Genomic DNA, 20171 nt, shown 5'->3' with positions numbered 1-20171 from the left:
GCTAATAGGCCATGAAAAGACATGAAGGAACCTTAAGTGCATATTACAAAGTCAAAGAAGCCAATCTGAAAAGGCTACATACTATATAATTCCAACTAAATGACAGCTGGAAAAAGCAAAACTATGGATACAATAAAAAGATCAGGTTGTTGCAAGGTGGCAGGGAAAGATGAATAGGCAGAGCACAGAGGGTTTTCAGGGCAGTGAAAATACTCTGTATGATATTATAATGATTATATTATGTATATATATATATATACAGGATTATACATTTGCCAAACCCCACGGAATATACAATGCCAAGAAAGAACCCAAAGTAAACAGTTGTACTTCGGTTGTTTATGATGTGTCAGTGCACGTTCACCCTTGCTAAAAAAATATGTATCATTCTGGTTAGTGATGTTGATAAGGAGGCTATGCATGTGTAGGGACAGGGATAATATGGGAAATCTGCAGGAAAAAAAAGTCTTTATTTGAATGTTCAAATTGTCTAATCATTTCATGATATATATTTGTATAAATTATATTAATATAAATATATAAATGAAATATTATACAAATAATAAGTAAAACTTCAGTTTGTATGGTTTGAAAATTCATAATTCATAATTCATTCCAGAAACGTGCTTGTAATCCAAAGTACTTGTATAGCAAATTTCAAGAACCATTGGCTCAGTTGTGATCACGTGACATACGGCATCACATACTACTTCTATTGCAAAACATGCTTGTTTTTTTTTAAATTTTTTTTAAATTTTATTTTATTTTATTTTTTTACAAATAGTTTATTGTCAAATTAGTTTCCACATAACACTCAGTGCTCATCCCCACAAGTGCCCTCCTCCATGCCCATCCCTCCTCCCCCCCAACATCCATCAGTCCCCAGTTTTTGTCAGCATTCAAGAGTCTCTCATGGTTTGCCTCTCTCCCTTTCCCCCACCATTTCCTCTCTTCTTTTCCCCCTTGTTCCTCCGTCAAGTTCCTCCTAATCCTCCCATACGTGCAAACATATGATATTTGTCCTTCTCTGCCTGACTTATTTTGCTCAGCATAACACCCTCAAGGTCCATCCATGTTGCTACACATGGCCAGATTTCATTGTTTCTCATTGCCATGTAGTATTCCATGGTATAGATAAACCACATCTTCTTGATCCATTCATCTGTTGATGGACACTTAGGCTCTTTCCAAGTTTTAGCTATTGTGGAGAGTGCTGCTATGAACATTGGGGTACATGTGCTCCTATGCCTCAGCATTGCTGTATCCTTTGGGTAAATTCCTAGCAGTACTATTGCTGGGTCATAGGGGAGTTCTATTGTTAGTTTCCTGAGGAACCTCCACACTGTTTTCCAGAGGGGCTTCACCAGTTTACATTCCCACCAACAGTGTAGGAGGGTGCCTGTTTCTCCACATCCTCGCCAGCATCTAGAGTTCTCTGATTTGCTCATTTTAGCCACTCTGACTGGAGTGAGGTGGGATCTCAGGGTGGTTTTGATTTGTATTTCCCTGATGAGGAGGGATGCTGAGCATTGTTTCATGTGTCTGTTGGCCATCTGGATGTCCTCTTTGGAGAAGTGTCTGTTCATATCTTCTGCCCATTTCTTCACTGGGTTGTTTGTTTTTCGGGCGAAAACATCGCTTGTTTATCAAGTCACAATTTATTGAAAATATTTGCTCATCTTGTAGAACACTCGCAGAACAAGTTACATGCAATCCATTTTACTGTATATATAATGGAATGGTAAAAATATTTGAACGTTCAAACAAATTATGGATTATAACCTACTGAATAAAGAGTCAATGCGCTCATGCTGCCCTATAATTAAATAGATGACGAAAGGAAGAAGAAAAGCTTCTTCTTTACCACAGAATTCCAACTAATAGACATAGAAGGAATCATGGAATTAGAAAATTTCACAACTTTCACAGTAATAATTGATTCATCGATCATCGTCAATCTTATGTGTGCAAGCTGGATGAGACTTGTGAGAAATAATGAACTATTGTTGTTCTAAACTATTATGTTTTGGGGTGGTTCAATGACAGAAATGGATGACTAGAATACTCTTGAAATAAAAAAATTAACTAGCAAACCTCTAAAGGTGCATAGTCCAACGCAGTAGGCTGTAGCCATAGCAGCTATTGAAATGAGCAACTGAAACGTGCTACAAATGCAAAATACACCCTTTATTTGTAAAACTTAAAAAAGTAAAAGTATATAAACTATCTCAGTAATAATGTTATAATGACTACACATTGAACTGATAATATTTTATGAATTACTGGGTTAAATAAAAATGTATGATTAAAATCAATTTTTAATTAACTTGTTAAGGTAGGCTTCACATCCAGCATGAAGCCCAACACATGGCTCAATCTCACGACCATGAGATCAAGACCCAAGCTGAGATCAAGAGTCAGACACTTGACTGAGTTAGCCAGGTGCCCCTAAAATTAGTTTTCCCTCATTTTTTTACCTTTTTTTAAGATTTTATATTTAAGTAATCTCCACAGCCAATATTTAAGTGGTAGCACCATACCTGTATCGGACAATGTTGGTGTAGAAGATGGAAGACTCATATTTGCCTAGAAGCAATAAAACAACCAACAGATCTGACTACATACAATTTTTAAATTTGGTGAATAAAATAATATAAACAACCATTTATAGTGTTATAAAAGCATTACATATATTAGCTGATCTAATCCACATCATAATCTTATTAAGTATTATTATCCTTCTTTTACAAATGAGAACCCTGAGTCACAGAGACCATTAAGTGACTTGCCCAAGGTCATACAGAAAAGAAGTTAACAGAGCCAAGATTCTAACACAGGCAGCCTGGCTCTTGGATCTGAGCTGTGTATCACCACTCTTGGGGCACCTGGGTGGCTTAGTCAGTTAAGTGGCCAACTTCAGCTCAGGTCATGATCTCATTGTTCATGAGTTCGAGCCCCGCATTGGGCTCTCTGCTGTCAACTTCCTAGCTGTCTGCTTCAGATCCTGTCTCCCTCTCTCTTTGCCTCTCCCCCACTCGTGCTTTCTCTCTCTATCTCAAAAATAAACATTTTTTAAAAATCATCACTGACAAGAACAGCAGCTGTACTTTTGTGCTTTTACTCAATGTACCTTTAGTTATTGTAAAGGGAGCCTCTTTGTACACGTTATCACCACTCAAAATCTCCATTACCTCAGACTCCTCTCCTCAGCTCTATGCTAGTCATCAGAGAACCTAGGGATTCTCTTTCATCCGTGCTCCTCCCAACTCTTAGAGTTACGCTATAAGCACTGAAGAAGCACAGCTAATTTAAAATAATTCATGTTATACAAGAACTTCTGAAAAGGATATAAAACCTTGAAAATTTCTCGACTCTCATATCACTTCTTCACACTAGTTTTGATACATTTGAAGTTAACTTCAAGATCTGAAAAATTACTCTTCAAAAGAAAGTTAAATAATCACATCTGTCTATGGTTGGGATCCCAGGGAAGCCAACTCTGAGATGGTGATTAAAGTGCAAGGAGTCGGGGAGCACCAGGTGGTTCAGTCAGTTAAGCACCCACTCTTGATTTCTGCTTAGGTGGTGATCTCGCGGTTCTAAGATCCAGCCCTGCTTTGGGCTCTGTGCTGGATGTGGAGCTGGCATGGGATTTTCTGTCTCCTTCTCTCTCTGCCCCACCCACCCCCCACTCACACACACACTCTCTCTCACTATATATATATATGTATATATATATGTATATATCACTATGTATATATACATGTATATAATACATATATATAATATATATATATATATTTTTTTTAAGTGCAAGTGGTTTTGTAGGGAGTGCTCTTCAGATCAGCACCTGGAGAAGGGAAGGGAAAGGAAGGAGACAGGACTGGGGAGACAGGGAGGCAGAGCTACAATGCAGGCTCCAGCAGTGTCCACAAAAGGCGCTCAGGAGCAGCCATGATCCTAGAGAACTGTACTGAGTCAGCTGGACCCTCACCCAAGGAGGGGTGCCCTTGGGGTAAGGTGATTCTCTTCAGCAGAAGCAATTCCCAAAGGGGGCTGGCTGTGAGGGCAGTGTGTGGCAACACCGCCAGTAGCTAGGGTGAATGAGTCCTTCTTCCCTGAAATGCTCCATCTGGGTAGTTACAGCACAATATCTACCACAATATCCCACACTGGAATAAAATCAAAAAATTTAAACTGCAAAGGCTGGGCCCCAGCAAATCAGTACCCTAGATTATTGAGAGGTATTTATCTTTCATTACTTTAGGATAATTCATCAGGGTTGACTATTTTGTCAGCCCAGAAACTTGGAGGAAACAATGTGCTTCCTTTCCATCATGGACGGACATACAGTCTACCTCCCATCACCATCAGATTTACAAAGATTGTGTGTGTGTGTGTGTGTGTGTGTGTGTGTGTGTGTGTGTGTGTTAGGGCAGGGTGTGGCGATTTATTTTTATCTAAGTGTGACACCAAACAAGGAGAAAGTAAAAAACAGCTATGAATGTACAATCCAAATAAATCTAGGATGTTGATTAACTGAAGGGCAAGCATATCAGCAATTCAAAAGATTCAAAAAGCTACCTTTTTTTTAAATGCAGCTCTTTTGGGTCAAACTTTTTAGGGGCTTTCTCATTAGAGAAAAATTGGAAGAGGAGGCTGACTGCATGCCTGGGTCCTGCTACTCTGAAACATGCAGTGTCTGTGAACAGACCCAGGAAAGACAGAGCCAGAAACAGAAACTGCCCCCAAAAGCTGGAGTGTAGGGCAGAGATGTCCCTCCCATCCCTAATTCTTGCTGGATTCAGGGAGCGGCTCAAAGGATGTGTAGAGAGATCCAATTTAAAGCCCACTCACTGCTCTTGTGTGTCCTTACTAAAAGGTCAACTTTAAGTACTTGACATTTTTTTCAACTTGTTGTGTTCCCTCTAAATTTACAAACGCAGCTTGGAATTTCCTAGGCACTTACGAAGCCTTATGTGAAAGTCCTAACATTCTAGAAATAATTTACACAGACAAAACATAAAACTGGAAGCAGAGTGGTGGGAGTGTAGATGAGGAATAGTAATTTCTTTCTGTACTGCTGCTAGGTTGAAGATTAAATAGACAGCATTTGCAAATTGTTGTGACCGCTTCTGCTCCCTTTTTGCAAGGCTCCACTCAAACACGGGAAACAGTCCCCACCTCTTAAAACACTGCATGGCACTCTTTAAAATCACAGACTAAAGATTCGCTCTGTTATGTAAAGCCCTTCTCAACATTATTGTAGATAAGTCTATAAAACTCAGATCATTTTTGTCTATAACCACAGAAAGTCAATCTTCGAAACCTTTCAGATGCTCTCCTTCCCAATGCTGCCGAAGCCACTCAAAAGAAACCTTGTTTTAAGGCTTCACACTTGGCACAAGTCTGAGAGCTGGCCATTTGATTTACAAATAGAGTCAAGCTATTTTTAAGTTGTGTAATAAGCATACACAAAAACTAACCTTCCCTTAACTTTTTAAACACACTCTATAATACCATATGCTGCCTCTTCTGACATCTGTGCTCACCAAATAGCTCTGCAAAGAATTGCTGAAGGGAAGGGGTAGTGTGTAATTGGAAATCCAGTAGGTCCAGAAATATTCTCTATGAAAAAAAAAAAGCAGCTTTTCCACTATATATATATGTACATGTGTATATAATATATGTGCATGTGTGTGTATGTGTATACTTTTATTTCAACTTGTTCCCATTAAATTTACAAACACAGCTGGATTTCCTAGGCATACACACACACACACACACACACACACACACATATGCTTGACTTAGTATTTACAGCTTAATTATTTTTGGCCGCTCTCTGCTATTCAGTAATATATAGTAATAAACTTAAATATATCACTTTCTTAACTGAAAATTTTGACCTCTTTACCAAGTTATTAAATATTCTCATTATTCAGCATTTTTTTTTATCACAGACAGTGAGAAATGGGGTTTTCTACTCCAAATCCATGGAAGACAAAACCTTAAAATATGCTTCTGCTTCACAGTGTAATGTCACTTTAAAGTTAAGTAACTCTTCAGTGAATTCAATCTATACAGAAAAGGCAAGCATTTCAAGTGAAATCAAAACAAAATAAATCCCATTTTGTCCCATATACACTTTTTAAAGTTTTTTTCTCTTCTGCCTCTCCTTACGAACAAACATCTCAATAAACACGAGTTTCATAAATAATGTTTTGTTCCATTTAAACCACTGAATATAAACAGGTCAAACAAAACCCACTAAAAGTAAAATAAATAAAATGGTACAGTATAAACTAAATGTTAGGTTCAAAACATAAGAAAAACCAAGGGTCACACAAGACTCTGGGCTACTAAATGTACAGGGCACTTATGATGTCAGGGTTAGCAAACTACAGTCCACGGGCCAAATGTGGCCCACACCTACTTTCATACAGTTTGTGAACCAAAAACAATTTTGCATTTGTAAATAGCTGGAAAAAGAAACAGAATAATTTTTCATGACACATGAAAATCATATGAATTCCAAATTCAGTGGCCATAAAGTTCCATGAGGACATGCATTTATTATGCACTGTCTATAGCTACTTTGCTGCTACAAAGACAAGCAACAAAAACCATACGGCAGCAGAACCTACCATGTTTACCATCTGGTCTTTCATAGAAAAAGCTTACTATCCCCAAAGTATTATGCTCTTTTTAGGGAGATTTCCTCCTTTCTCAAAGGATAAGGAATAAAGCTGAAGGGCCACTCGAAGTCAGAATCAAAGCACCTGGGTGGCTCAGTGGGTTAAATGTCAACTCTTGATTTCAGCTCAGGCCATGATTTCACGGTTCGTGAGTTCAAGCCCCATGTCAGGCTCTGCACTGGCAGCGCAGAGCTTGCTTGGGATTCTCTCTCTCCCTCTCTCTTCCCCTCCCCGCCACTGCAAAATAAATAAATAAACTTAAAAACAATTCAAAGTGCCATCAACAGAGATCTGGCCTGATGCCACAGCATGTGCTCAAAAGGGTGGCATCAGTACTAACATCTGATACTAGGAAATGCTGGGTATGACACAGCTGACATTCTCCAGTGTTCAGTATGTGCCAGACACTACGATAAATATTCTAAAGAAGTACACTAAAAAAAGAAAAAAGAAATGGGTAAAATTAATGTTAATAACATATTTAACCCAATATACCCAAAATATTATTACTGAACATGTAATCAGTATTAAAAATTTATCAGGTTAAAGAAAGTATCAGTTTTGTTGCACTTTTTGGTATCAAATATTCAAATTCCAGTGTTTATTTTATACTTGCAGCTTATGGCACACAAGCCACATTTCAATCACTCAAAACCCACATGTTGTACTTGTGGCTCTGAAACACTGTCTCATGTAATACTCACAACAGTGCTCTAAGGTAGGTATTATTATTATTGCCATCATTCAAATGAAGGAACTGAGATTAGATAAAATGAAGTGACTTGCCCAAGGCCACTTAGGTAGTAAGAGGTAGGGCTAAGGGTTCAATTCCAGTGTGGTTCCAGAGCCCCCACTCTGACCCACTATGTCTCCCAAACTATACACAACAGATCTGGCTATCACTTCCAAAATATTAGTCCAAATGAAATCTCATGTTTCCTCCCTGCCCCTCTTCTGTAGCTTAGTGTGCTCTTGTGTTCATATTTGAACACATCCACTCTTTCACCTTTTCTCTCTTATCCACATTGTGATTACCTCAAGCCCCCTGTAGCCCTGCAGAAGACCATCCCTCTTCAACCCAACATTCATTTGCAGCATTCATACCACACTCCCTCTTCCCATGCCCAGGGCAGACACAGCAAATCCATCCCCTCTATTCCAGTGAACCCAGACTTGACCTTGAAACCATCAATACAACACTCCATGCAGCCCCTACCATCAACTCAAGATGGCACATGAAATGAAACTATTTTGCTTCCCCATGAGGAGCCAAACATTTACCCCACCCACTACTGTGCCATATACAATTTGATACCTAATAAACATTTAAAATTCTCAAAATAGTAATGCCCTATCTTAACTATATTCCTGAGAAGATTTAACAAGAGTTTCAGTGAAACTTAGATTTATCATACTAAATCATTTCACCAGCTACATTTTCATAAATACAAATTCCCAACACTGCCCTGCCAAAAGGAAGCTACTGAGAGTTACCAAGCACTCTTAAAAAACAACTCCTTGGGGCACCTGGATGTCTCAGTCGGTTAAGCGTCTGACTTCAGCTCAGGTCATGATCTCACAGTTCATGGGTTTGAGCCCCGCATTGGGCTCTGTGCTGACCACTAGCTCAGAGCCTGGAGCCTGTTTCAGATTCTGTGTCTCCGTCTCTCTCTGACCCTTCCCTGCTCACGCTGTCTCTCTCTGTCTCTCTCTGTCTCTGTCTCTCTCTCAGAAATAAATTTTTTAAAAAACAAAACATAACTCCTTATTTGTTTCCAAGCTCTTTACCACTCTGGTTTTTAGATTAATTCATGAGTCATTTTCTTCAGAACTAAAGACTCAAAGACCTGCCCTCTACCTCCCTACCCAACTCCCCGCATCAAATTTTCTTTGGCCAATTTCACCCTCATCCTTGCAAGGGAAGAAAGTCAAGTCATGGAATTTTCCTAACAGAAAAGAAGAATGGAAGACATAGAGCAAGACCAGAACCCACTATAATTCCCTTCTTGTCAAGTTTTGTCATTGCACCTTCGGTATGATGATCATCTTAGCCCACTCCAAGAGATGATATATTATAATTCACTTCTTACTCACATTGACAACCCCATGGCCATAATAAAATAACTACCCTACCCCTTCGAGCTTCAAATGAAGCATACTACCACCATAAATACCCCTTTCTCTTCATTCTCCTGTGCTCCCTCCCCCAATACCAATACAAATATCAGCCCTTGTGTTCCAACATCCCACAATCCAGCAGAGGAGACCCATTTGGACACCACTAGGAAATATCTCCAATTCTGCACTTCTCTCTCCAATGGGCCACTACTTATAATGTATATCCCCACTTTCTATGAAGAGACAACCAGATGTGTACAATTTAGAGGCAGGTAAAAACTGTGGCAAAGTTTTCCTAAAACTGTATTTCAGTTTTATTCCTGATCTCAAGTTCATCTTTCAAAATATTTCTTTCCTCATCTCTTTCTTGCATCAAAACAAAAAGTATAAGTTGTTGTTTTTTTTTTTATGATTAATCCACTTACCTGTGCTCCTGATCCTGATCCCACCACTTCTTATCCGTGAATTATCTACCCCTCCCCTTTTGCAGCCACCACTGCTGCAAAACCACCTCTCTACTGTGCATTTTGAGATCATCTACCTCTCTCCTTTAAACTGTCAAACGTTAGGGGCACCTGGGTGGCTCAGTCAGTTGAGTGTCCAACTTCGGCTCAGGTCATGATCTTGCAGTTCATGAGTTTGAGCGCGTCATCAGGCTCTGTGCTGACAGCTCAGAGCCTGGAGCCTGCTTCGAATTCTGTCTCTCTCTCTCTCTCTCTCTGTCCCTCAGCCCACTCATGCTCTGTCTGTCTCTCTCTCTCTCAAAAATAAATTAAAATATTTTTTAAAAATTTAATTTAAATTGTTCTGTGTACAGAATGTCTAGTAGTTAGAAAAAAAAAGTTTGTTGACATATTTTATTTTAGAACTAACAGAGAAATGCCAAAGATGAACCCTCACTGCATCACGAAAATATTTGAGGTTCTCTCACTCAGTATGAATCTTTAATAGATGTTAGATTGGAAAAGATCTTTTGGTGAAGATCTTTAAAAGTGTTCAATCTATCAAAATCTCCACATATAGTATCAATTTTAACCTGAAGCATTTTAGCATTTTTTAAAAAAAACTTTGACTTTCTCAAATATATGGGATAGTTCAGGACAATCTGTTAACAATTCAGTGGAAACAATTTGTAAAAATACAGGGCAGCTAATCTCCTACACTAAAATGAGAATTTAAATATTTCGATTGTGTCTGAAAAATAGAATGGCAGTGTTGGAATTTGGAGGCAACGTTTAGCATATTCTCTAGTATAGTTACACCTTTAAAAATACGAAGTAATGTCTGCCTTCGATCATATTTCAGGGGGCAATATATAAATGGTCTTGAGATCAATGTAGTTTATTTATTTAAAAGATAAAAATGCTTCCTGGAAGGGATATTTAAGCCTAATATGAAGACATTTTTCATAAAACAAACTGAATACATTTGGTTGTACATCTAGCTAGTGTTTTTTGAAGTGTATAACTTTTTAAATATTAACTGTTGTATGATTAGAATATGTGAGTGAGTAATTTATTTTGTATCAGGAATGTTTTGGTACTGTGTTTTCACTCAAACCACTGACTTAATAGATGCTACTGTGTATACCATATACTGAATTATATAGTTCTTGTGCATAGCAGATTGTGCCTCTTAAACGTGTGTGTGTACAGGTAATTCACATTTTAATGTAAATAAATACCACTTTGCAAAAAAAAAAAATTTAATTTAAAAATTTTTTAAAAACTCAACCGTCAAACTTTGGTAAAGAGTAGCCTACCCTCATATTTTCTCACCACCTTTTTACTACTTAAAACTTGGCTTTTGATCCCAACATTCAACTTAAAAGCATTCACTTGAGGATCACCAATGTTCTTTTCTCTGTCTTTGTCTTTTCTTTTCTGATCTTCTGGGACAGTCGGGACTATTAAAACTTTCCTTTTTGTAACTTTCTTCCCTTGGCTTCGGAAACCTCTTACCGTCTTCAATCTACCCTGGTCTCTGGCTGTGCACTGTTTGTCCCTTTCACTGATTTATTTTCCTTCTTGCAAGCTTCTACCATCAGTCTTGTTCCATAAGCTTTGTCTCTCTTATTCATCTTACATGTTCCCACCAAGACTTCGAATATTGTCTGCCTTTATGAAAACAATGCCTTTAACTCTCTCCCTAGCTACAATTTCAAAACTATCCGCTGTATATCTCCACCTGGATGTCTCCCCAAACTTTAGAGCAGAATGTAGCATCTTTTCAGAAAACATACACACAAACCTCTATCTCCCCATGACTGCCACTCCCAGCCATCAACTCTTTCCTCCGGCACACCCTTCCCTTCCCTAATATGTGAAATGACTGTTCCCACTAAATGCCAAATATAGCAGCAGAAGTAGAACATGTATGAATGGACATTTGTATAGCTCTGGATGTAAAAGGTAACGGTACCAGACACAGGGTCACACAGAAGAAGCACTATTTACAAACCACACTGAATTTTTTATACAAAAAAAGAAATAAAAATTCTCCAGCCTTCTGCATTTTAAATATTATGTTATCCTTTTGGAATCTCTGAAACTCCTCTAATCCTTCCTTCCTCTTATTCCCCACCCACCCCCATTCACTCTCATTCAGATACAGCAAACAACCAATAAATAATAAATAATAAATTAATGGGGGGAAATGTCATTGAGCAAACAACTAGTTTCAGCATTGTAAAGCCCTCTTTACAACATAAAGGATCAAATGGTTACCCAACCCAAATTCTTACAGGATCTGATTTCTATTTCCACCACAACCCCTTAGTGAGTCACTGGAGGAGTGACTCATTTCGTGTTAGAAGAGGAGCAACACATGTTTAATTTGGAGTTTGAAGAATCAGTATGTTCACTTTCAGCTTCACTCAGGCACTGATTCATAATCAAACCCCAAAATATGCTTCTCTATCGCTTAAAATGAACCCCCAATGCTTAGGGATGGGGGCTGCTTGAAAGCAAATACGGAAGTCTGGGAGGGGACTTCTCTCAGCCGCCATGAATCATCCTAGACTTGCAAGGGCATGTCTCTCACCCTCAGGCTTTCCAGCACGTACTTGGTCAGAAGCGATTCATGAGATGCTAAAAAGAAGTCATTCTCATTTTTTTTTTTTTACAAATAGTTTATTGTCAAGTTGGTTTCCATATAACACCCAGTGCTCATCCCCACAAGTCATTCTCATTTTAATATGGCTAAGAATCACTTGTGATGGCTGCTTAAAATAAAGTTTAGATTCCTGGACCTTACCCATGTCTTGAAGGGTGGCCATGAGTCTACTTTTTTTTTTTTCAAGACTTTATTTTCAGGTAATCTCTATACCCAACACAGGGCTCAAACCCACAACCCCGACATCAAGAGTCACATGCTCCACCAACTGATCCAGCCAGGTGCCCTGAGTCTGCATTTCTAATAAGTACAACTCACACCTTCAGAAACCCAGCAAAAGGATTTAGTGTTAGAAAGATCTATGAGGCTCCTAGCCCCACCCCCACGCCATGCAGAACCATTAGTCCATAAAGAGCACCTCCACCTTGAACTGAAATAAGAAACTTGCCCAAATATGCAAGTAAGCATTTTAAAACTCCTTAGCTAGCCTTATTTTCTTCCATATCAGAAAAATCAACGTTTGCAAATATATCCTAGGTCTTACACACAGTTCTCCATATGTTAGGTCTTCTGCAGAGTTCTCCACGTGTTAGGAAAGTTTCCTGGAGTATAATGGAAATAGCATTAGACTGCAAATCTGGGGGCCTGTGACATTTTCAGCTCTGCTACCAACAAGTGACCTCACCTTGGTCAAGTCACCAAACACCATGCCTCAGTCTCCTCAGCCATAAATTGCTGACTGAATACTGTATGAACTGGCTTATCTCACAGGTCCTATCCAGATCCAAAATTCTACGAAGCTTCAAGTAAATTAGGGGGAGAGTGAGCATTTCATTGTGATTCTTCAGATCCAGGTTAGATATCATTAAATCCAGGACTAAACCACCACAAGCAAACGTGACAGTAATTTTACAGCAAGATGAATGATGCAACATTGCACCGATATCCCAAAGTAAAGCAAACAAAAAATATGTCATGCTCTTCCAGGCAGTATAAACCTGCAAATTCAGAACCAACAGAACCAACTTCAAATTCAGACTTTACCATTTACCTGAATTCCAGAAAGTCATTTCTTCTCTCTTAGCCTCAGTTTCTTCATCTTTAAAATAAAGATAATAGTGCCTTCCTCACAAGGTTACTGAAGTTAAGTCTTGTGCATTAAGTTCCTGGCACTATAAGGAAACTCAATAATTAATATGTTAAATCCCTTCCCATTCCTCCTAGTGATGTGCCTTTTAGAGAGTTCCCCATTCAAGATCATCCCAACTAATGATTAATAATTGCCTGTCATGATATACTATTCACTTTTAATAACAATAGCTACCATTTTCTTAAATAATTCTTGTTTGTTAAGTGCTATAAACATGTTACTTCACTTAATCCATACAATAACCATGTAATTGCATAAGGCAGGAACCACTATTCTTCAGATAATAAAACTGAAGCCTGGTGAGATCATGACTGACCACAACCACACAACCACTAATGGAAGGACATTCAGGTAGCCTGGCTTCAGAGTCTAACCACATCATGATTACACCATGGTCCTTTATCCTCCGGCACCACCTACCTACCTATATATATATATACACATATATATACTGTGTGATATAATACACACAATAGCAAAGACATGTGAGTGAAGAGTCCACACCCTTTAAAAATAATTCTCACATAGCTACAAGTTCAGGCTGAGTTTTACTGGCAAACCTTCCTGTGAAAACCTGCCCAGGAGATCTGCCCACACACTAATTAATCTACTCTCATAAAAACTATGGGACTGATTTTGATCTACAAGCCCATGAAATGTATGCTCAGGAGCTTTCTTTCCAGCAGAAAGCCCATCCAAACTGAATTGGATGATTTTTTTTTTAAGTTTTTCAGCTAACACCTCACATTTGAGAAATACTGATTTCCCACCCTTCACTGGATCAAGATGGAAAATAAATACCCTATCATCAATGTGAAAAAGACAATGAAGGACAAAGAAGAATTTTTAACTTTTAAAAAATAGAAAGTAAACACCCTAAGTCTCCAATATTTTAAAGCAAAAAGAAAAAGCATTATGAAATAATATAAATACACTCATAGAGTAAGTCTCATGCCAGTGCCTCAGTGGGAAGATGGAAGTAGGCTTGGCACCATAAATAAATAAACAATGAATCCCCATTGGCAGGCACTCGCCACAAGATGCCCTACAGAACACCCAAGGTTTCCACTGACATTTTCTGTTTAGGTTTTTTTCTTAAATCAGGTTTATGTGAAACCAGCGACAGGGAATTCATTAATGAGGGGAAAGGGTGTATTCGCTATTATTTGAGGCAAATCTCACTCAAGAGAAACACTGAAAGTTTACAAATGACCATCTGAAACTGTGGAAAGAGAAGGAGAATAAAGCAGAAAGAATGATTTCAAGGACGTTAAAAAATAATTCAGTCATTCCATATGCCTTCACAGATGAGAGGACAGTTCTCATATCTGACCCGTGAATTCAGTTGTACTTAAACTTTTTTTTTTCTTGATTTGGCATGTAACTCCAGGGCAACATCACACCAAAGAAAAGATAAAAACCGAGAAGGGAAAAAAATAAAGGGACAGACTCACTCTCCACCCAATATGGAGTCTGATTTGATTTCAAATACCAAAAGCTACTCCACTTTCTCTCCTCTGGTAATTACTACCAGCTGAACTTTTACCATGTTTTGTCAATTATGTCCACTTAACTATTTTATACAATGGAAGACTATGAACTTAGCTCTTTTCACTATATAGAGGACGATAATGGTGAGGATGAGGGTGGTGGTGGCAGTGGTGGTGGGGATAATGACCAGCACACTTGAGTGTCTGAATCTCACCACTAAAGAGGCACTAATACACCCGTAAAGTATGCCACAAAGCTTAGTAGAAACACTTTTTCTAAAGGGCTATTGTTCACCCAAAAACCCTCATAATTGACCCCTAATAAATATAGAATGAATACATTTTAAAAATGAATAAGCTAACTATAATGTAATCAATGCTGCTGGCCTCAGGGATGGAAATGTAAACAAAATTTTCCCTGTATCTGTCAAACAAATAAATGAACTCTTCGAGGACAAGCCATACTTTTCTGCCTTTTTTTAAATTTATTTCTATTTTTTAAATTTTAATTCCAGTGTAGATAACATACAGTGTTATATTCATTTCAGGTGTACAATACAGCGATTCAACAGTTCCATATATTACTCAGTGCTTCTCAAGAGTAAGTGTACTCTTAATCCCCTTCACCTATTTCACTCATCCCTTTTTTAAAGGATATTCTGTGGGGCGCCTGAGTGGCTCAGTCATCCGACTTTGGGTCAGGTCATGATTTCACAGTTCGTGGGTTTGAGCCCAGCATTGAGCTCTGAGCTGACAGCTCAGAGCCTGGAGCCTGCTTCAGATTCAGTGTCTCCCAGTCTCTCTGCCCCTCCCTGACTCATGCTCTGTCTCTCTCTGTCTCTCAAAAATAAACAAACATTAAAACAAATTTTTTTAATAAAATAAAATAAATAATAATAAAATAAAGGATATTCTGCAATTTGAATCCTTTAGCTATTATCATTTCTGACACAAATTAACTTACAAATGCATTCTGATTATGGTGGAACACTGCTCTGCCTCAGGAATTTCTAAAAATGCCAAGACTGCTAGAAACAGCCACCCAGAAATAGTCCCCCTCCTTACCCAGTTCTGCTGGAAGATGAATCTTTATTAGAACCAACCTTTTCCTGGAGGCCCTCATAAGAAAGTGATGAAATCATCAGACGTAAAGTGTATTTATTTGTCTGTGTTTATGTGGCAAGGGAAAAACAATGAATCCTAGGAGGATCTCTGGATGTTGAAGATCCACTGATTTAAAATGCTCATTTGTCTATGTATTGCTCCAACTGGAGAAGTCAAATAAAAAAAAAGTCTTGGTCCTTAAGTCCTAACATTACAGGAAGCATCTGCTTTGAGAACAATGACTCATAGCCTCTGATAACAGAGTAACATTCTCCTTTGAAAGAGAGAGAGTACTCCCAGAAATGGTATTTTCAATGAAACTGTATTTCAACAGTCAAAAAACACCCATTGAAAGAAGTACATTTTCTCCCTCTCTTTTTCAAAGATCCATTTTGCTCTCAGGATAGTGTTGTCTGACAGTCTTGAGCACGTTAGCCTTCCCAGAAGCATCTGACCAACTCTCTTCCCAAAAGAAAAATCTAAGAATAAAGTTAAAAAAAGAGCCTCACTACCCCCTCCCCCCACCACAGTGTTGGTACTATTTGCAGAAAAAGAGCCTGATAAAGGAGATTGCAGAAAAGATAATGCAGTAGAAATTCTAAAATAAGAGCATGCAAACATCTCAGCAAAGCCCAAACATTTATTAAAATCATCCATGTTACCCTGGACCTCTACTTTGCAGTAAAACTGCCACATTAGTAGAGCCAAGATGATTAAATTTAGTTAATAATGAATGTGGAACTACATGAAATATTGTCCGCTCTGATGCAGTATTTCAATATTTTCTTTAGCCATTATCATAAGACCAGGATTCCTTCATTTTCAGAAATAGTAATTCAATAATGAAAACAGAGGTCTACTCCCATATAAAAAGGAAATAATGCATCTTCTTCGGTATTACTACTTATAATATTAATAGTCGTTTACTGCATTCCCAATAGGTGTTAGACACTGACTTTCAGTGTACACCTGCTCTGGGAAGTAAGTTTTATTATCCCCATTTTATAAAGGAGTACACTGAGGCTCAAAACACTTAGGTGACTGCACAAGATCATGCAACTGGTGCGTAGACAATCTCAGATCATTAGCACTAATCTACATTACCTCTCCCGGGGAAAAAAGGCCTCCCACTTTCCTTTCCTAACATTTCTCCTATGAAAGACAAAGTGGTTTGGCCCCTGTACACATCACCTCTTCCTGACTTCTATTCCAAACTTACCCACCTACTCAGTCAACTTCCGGTGGAGAAAAAAAAACACAGATAGAGATAAATATGGATTTTATCTCCTTTCATGATAGTGTTAACTTCTCTATGCTGGTAGAGGACAAACATTAATATAATGAACTATTGTGAAATCCCTTCCACCCTTAATTATGTGTCCTTAAATTAATTTCTTAAGATAACTCTTAACATTATAGGCATTTATACCTCAATTTCTGCCCTCTGAGTAAATATCTAAACATGCTTCTAGTTCATTGTTAGTAGGTTCATATAGTTAGGTGGTTAGGATTATGGGTGATCTTAGTTTATTTCCTTTACTTCCAGTTGTAACCACTGAGTATATATTTCTCTTTCAGTGAGAAAAAAAAATACTATAAAGTTTCATTTTAATGGAAAAAAAGCTAAAGTATTTATCCCAAAAATTATTTTTCCCTTAGTATCAAAAAGGAAGATAATCATTGACCCAATTTAACCCTAAACCAGATTAGAATCCAAACTTAAGAGATGTGGGTTCTTTTACAAATGGCCCCCACATTTACATCATTTTCCCCCATACTTTAAAAATTAAGAAATATTCCATAAAACTGGACTTTAACATTGGGTAGCTCTTTTCCTTTCCACAAGCCTATTTATTAAAATCATTTTAGGGGCACCCGGGTGGCTTAGTCGGTTAAGCGTCCGACTTTCGCTCAGGTCATGATCTCGCGGTTCGTGGGTTCGAGCCCTTCGTCGGGCTCTGTGCTGACTGCCAGCTCAGAGTCTGGAGCCTGTTTCAGAGTCTGTGACTCCCTCTCTCTCTGACCCTCCCCTGTTCATGCTGTCTCTCTCTCTCTCCTAGAAATAAATAAAACATTAAAAAAAAAAAAAAGAAAAAAAACGTTTAAAAAAAATCATTTTAGCACTCAATAAATATAAAGAAACATGGTAACATATGGTTTATGTAAACTATATATGAATATGATTTTGCATCAGACTGTTAACTTTGCCCATTTCCTTCTCTGGGCAGTCACTGACCTACATTTCTAGCCTCGTTTGCAGCTACATTGTGGCCAACACAAGAGGAACAGAAGTGATATGAGCACATCCCATGAAAACCTCTGGCATGAGAAACTCCGTGCTCTTACCCTGCCGTCTTGGAAACCCGTGTTGATGATGAGGGAGCCACAAAGTGGAAAGAACCTGGGTCTCTGAATCTTCACTTAGCAGAGCATCCAAGAACACCATTTTGGACTTCACTTTTGGAGCAAAAATTACAAGTGTACTACATAAAACACTGCACCTGGGGTTTCTCTGTTACCCACCCTCACACATGGCTTTACTAACATACTTCAATTATAACTCCAGAAGGGTAAGACTCTGTGCTGTTTATCTTACCTTTTTCAAAGACTCCCTCTGCTTCCAGGACAGAGACAGTGAGGTTGGCTGCCATCTTGACCACCTCTGCCTTCACAGTGACCTGGGAGGGGCTGTGTTCCAGAAGCTCTACTCCAACAGTCACATTTCCTCCAGGCCTAATGATCCCCGGGGCTGTCACCAGAAACCTAGGCCTAAGGGGTTGCCAACAAGAGAAAAATACAATTTCTTATCTTTACATCTCCATTCTTTTCCAATCCTCAAATTTAATAGACAGTGAGACAGACCCTCCACACTGCGCCAATTGCAATTGTTCCAATTATCCAATATTGCCCCCACTGCTCCATTTAGCAACTGTGCTGAAATGCTATTGAAACAAGAATTCCCATAAATCCATTTAATGCAGTAATTCCTGCACCACTAGAGGAGGACATGTGTTCTTATCTCCATTTTATAAGCCACAAAGAGCAGAGGATGAGCCTCAGTGTAAATGGCATACACGGGGGCAAGCAGAAGTTACTGGCAAAGTTACAAGCCTCTAAACTTCTCCTTTACAGACAACCTCATCCTGGCGTGATTTTTTTCTTGGCTTAAACGCAGCGCGCGCAGGCGCGCGCACACACACTCAACATTTTGCGGGTTTTATTCAAACCATCCTTCGGCATCTACCCCAGAAAACATCATCTAACAAACACCACTGATTGAAAGATACCATCTGAAAGTAAACTGCCAGTGGTAAAATGTCCAGGTGTAGCAGAGCATAAAAGTCAGCAAAGAGAGCACTTTTCTCTGCCCAAGCCAGGGAGGGGTTAGGGCTCAACTACAAAACCCTTTAGGAGTGGGGCGCTTTCCATTATGCGGCTTGCCTCGTTAGTTACCTGCCTACGGTGTCTGCACCTGAACCACTTCAGTCACCTCAGCCCCACCTTGCCAATGCCGAAGTTGAGACAGTTTAGAAAAATACTGATCACGTGCCTTTGGGAGAAGAAGGCACGCTGTGTGGAAGAAGAAGAAAAAAAAAATGTCTTGAGGAAAAAGCAGAGGCAGCACGGACTAAAACTAAAGGACTCTCTAGAAAGTCGTTTCGGCCAGAGAGACGCTTCAACAACTTCACGGGTGGGAAAAGTAACTGTCCCGTGGAGCACTACGCTGAAGCGACAGACGGTCAACCCTCCAGGCCGGGGAGTGCGGCCGCGCGGCGGGTTCCCACTCGCGGCCGCCGCCCCCTCCGGCCCGCCCGCCCGGCCGCCGCTCCCCTCTCCCCGCGCCCGGCCCGCGCTCCTACCCGGGGGCCGCGGCCAGCACGACGGTCCACACGCACGCGAGGTGGGCTGCGGTCAGGAGCCCCGGGCCCCGCATCTCGGCCGCGTCTGCCCGAGCCACCGTCGGCTCCTGGGGAAATTCGCGGGCGCCGCGGGGTGTGGCTTTCCACCTCCTCCCCGCTTTTTTTCCCCTGACTCCGGAGTTTAGCAATCTGAAATGGGCGCGCCTAAAAGCGGAGTGAGAAGTCTAAATTGAGACGGGACTGGGTGGCTCCACCCCTACCACCGGCATCACAATGGCGCTTCTGGCTGCTCGGGCCGGCATCGCAAACCCAGGGGGGTCAGAAAGCGGTCTCTAGATGCGGTCGGCCCCACCTGGCCCCTAGCATCCCTGCCCCCCGCGGAGAACACAGGGCGCCCGCTTCCCCGGCCCACCGGGTTCCTCGGGCTGTTTACACTAGCGCTCTACCAACGATGCCCAGAGTGAATAAACAGGCCCATCCTTGTGAGGAGAAATTCAGAGCAGCTATGTGACCTGGAAAAAAATCATTGTCCCCCAGACTATGAGTCATAATTTTAGAGAAAAGTCAAACACACACACACACACACACACACACACACACACACACACACACACGAGGCCAAACCAAGGTGTTTTCT

General features: G+C 39.8%; 1 protein-coding gene across 1 annotated transcript in view; it reads right to left on the bottom strand.

Moving 5' to 3' along the window:
- Positions 1 to 19800, bottom strand: part of CD109 (CD109 molecule) — a 139465-nt gene extending 119665 nt beyond the window's left edge. Inside the window, exons 1-2 of the mRNA XM_039248932.1 lie at positions 19535 to 19800; positions 18271 to 18443 (exon numbers count right to left, since the gene is read on the bottom strand). Coding sequence (XP_039104863.1) covers positions 18271 to 18443; positions 19535 to 19608 — 247 coding nt within the window. The 5' untranslated portion in view covers positions 19609 to 19800. The remainder of the gene's footprint in view (positions 1 to 18270; positions 18444 to 19534) is intronic.
- Positions 19801 to 20171: the final 371 nt, after the last annotated feature.

This window comes from Hyaena hyaena, unplaced genomic scaffold, assembly GCF_003009895.1.
Source record: "Hyaena hyaena isolate Hyena2069 unplaced genomic scaffold, ASM300989v1 scaffold_322, whole genome shotgun sequence".
NCBI classification, from domain to species: domain Eukaryota; kingdom Metazoa; phylum Chordata; class Mammalia; order Carnivora; family Hyaenidae; genus Hyaena; species Hyaena hyaena.
The sequence above is the reverse complement of the archived record's forward strand: the minus strand, read 5'-3'. Positions and strand labels throughout refer to the sequence as shown.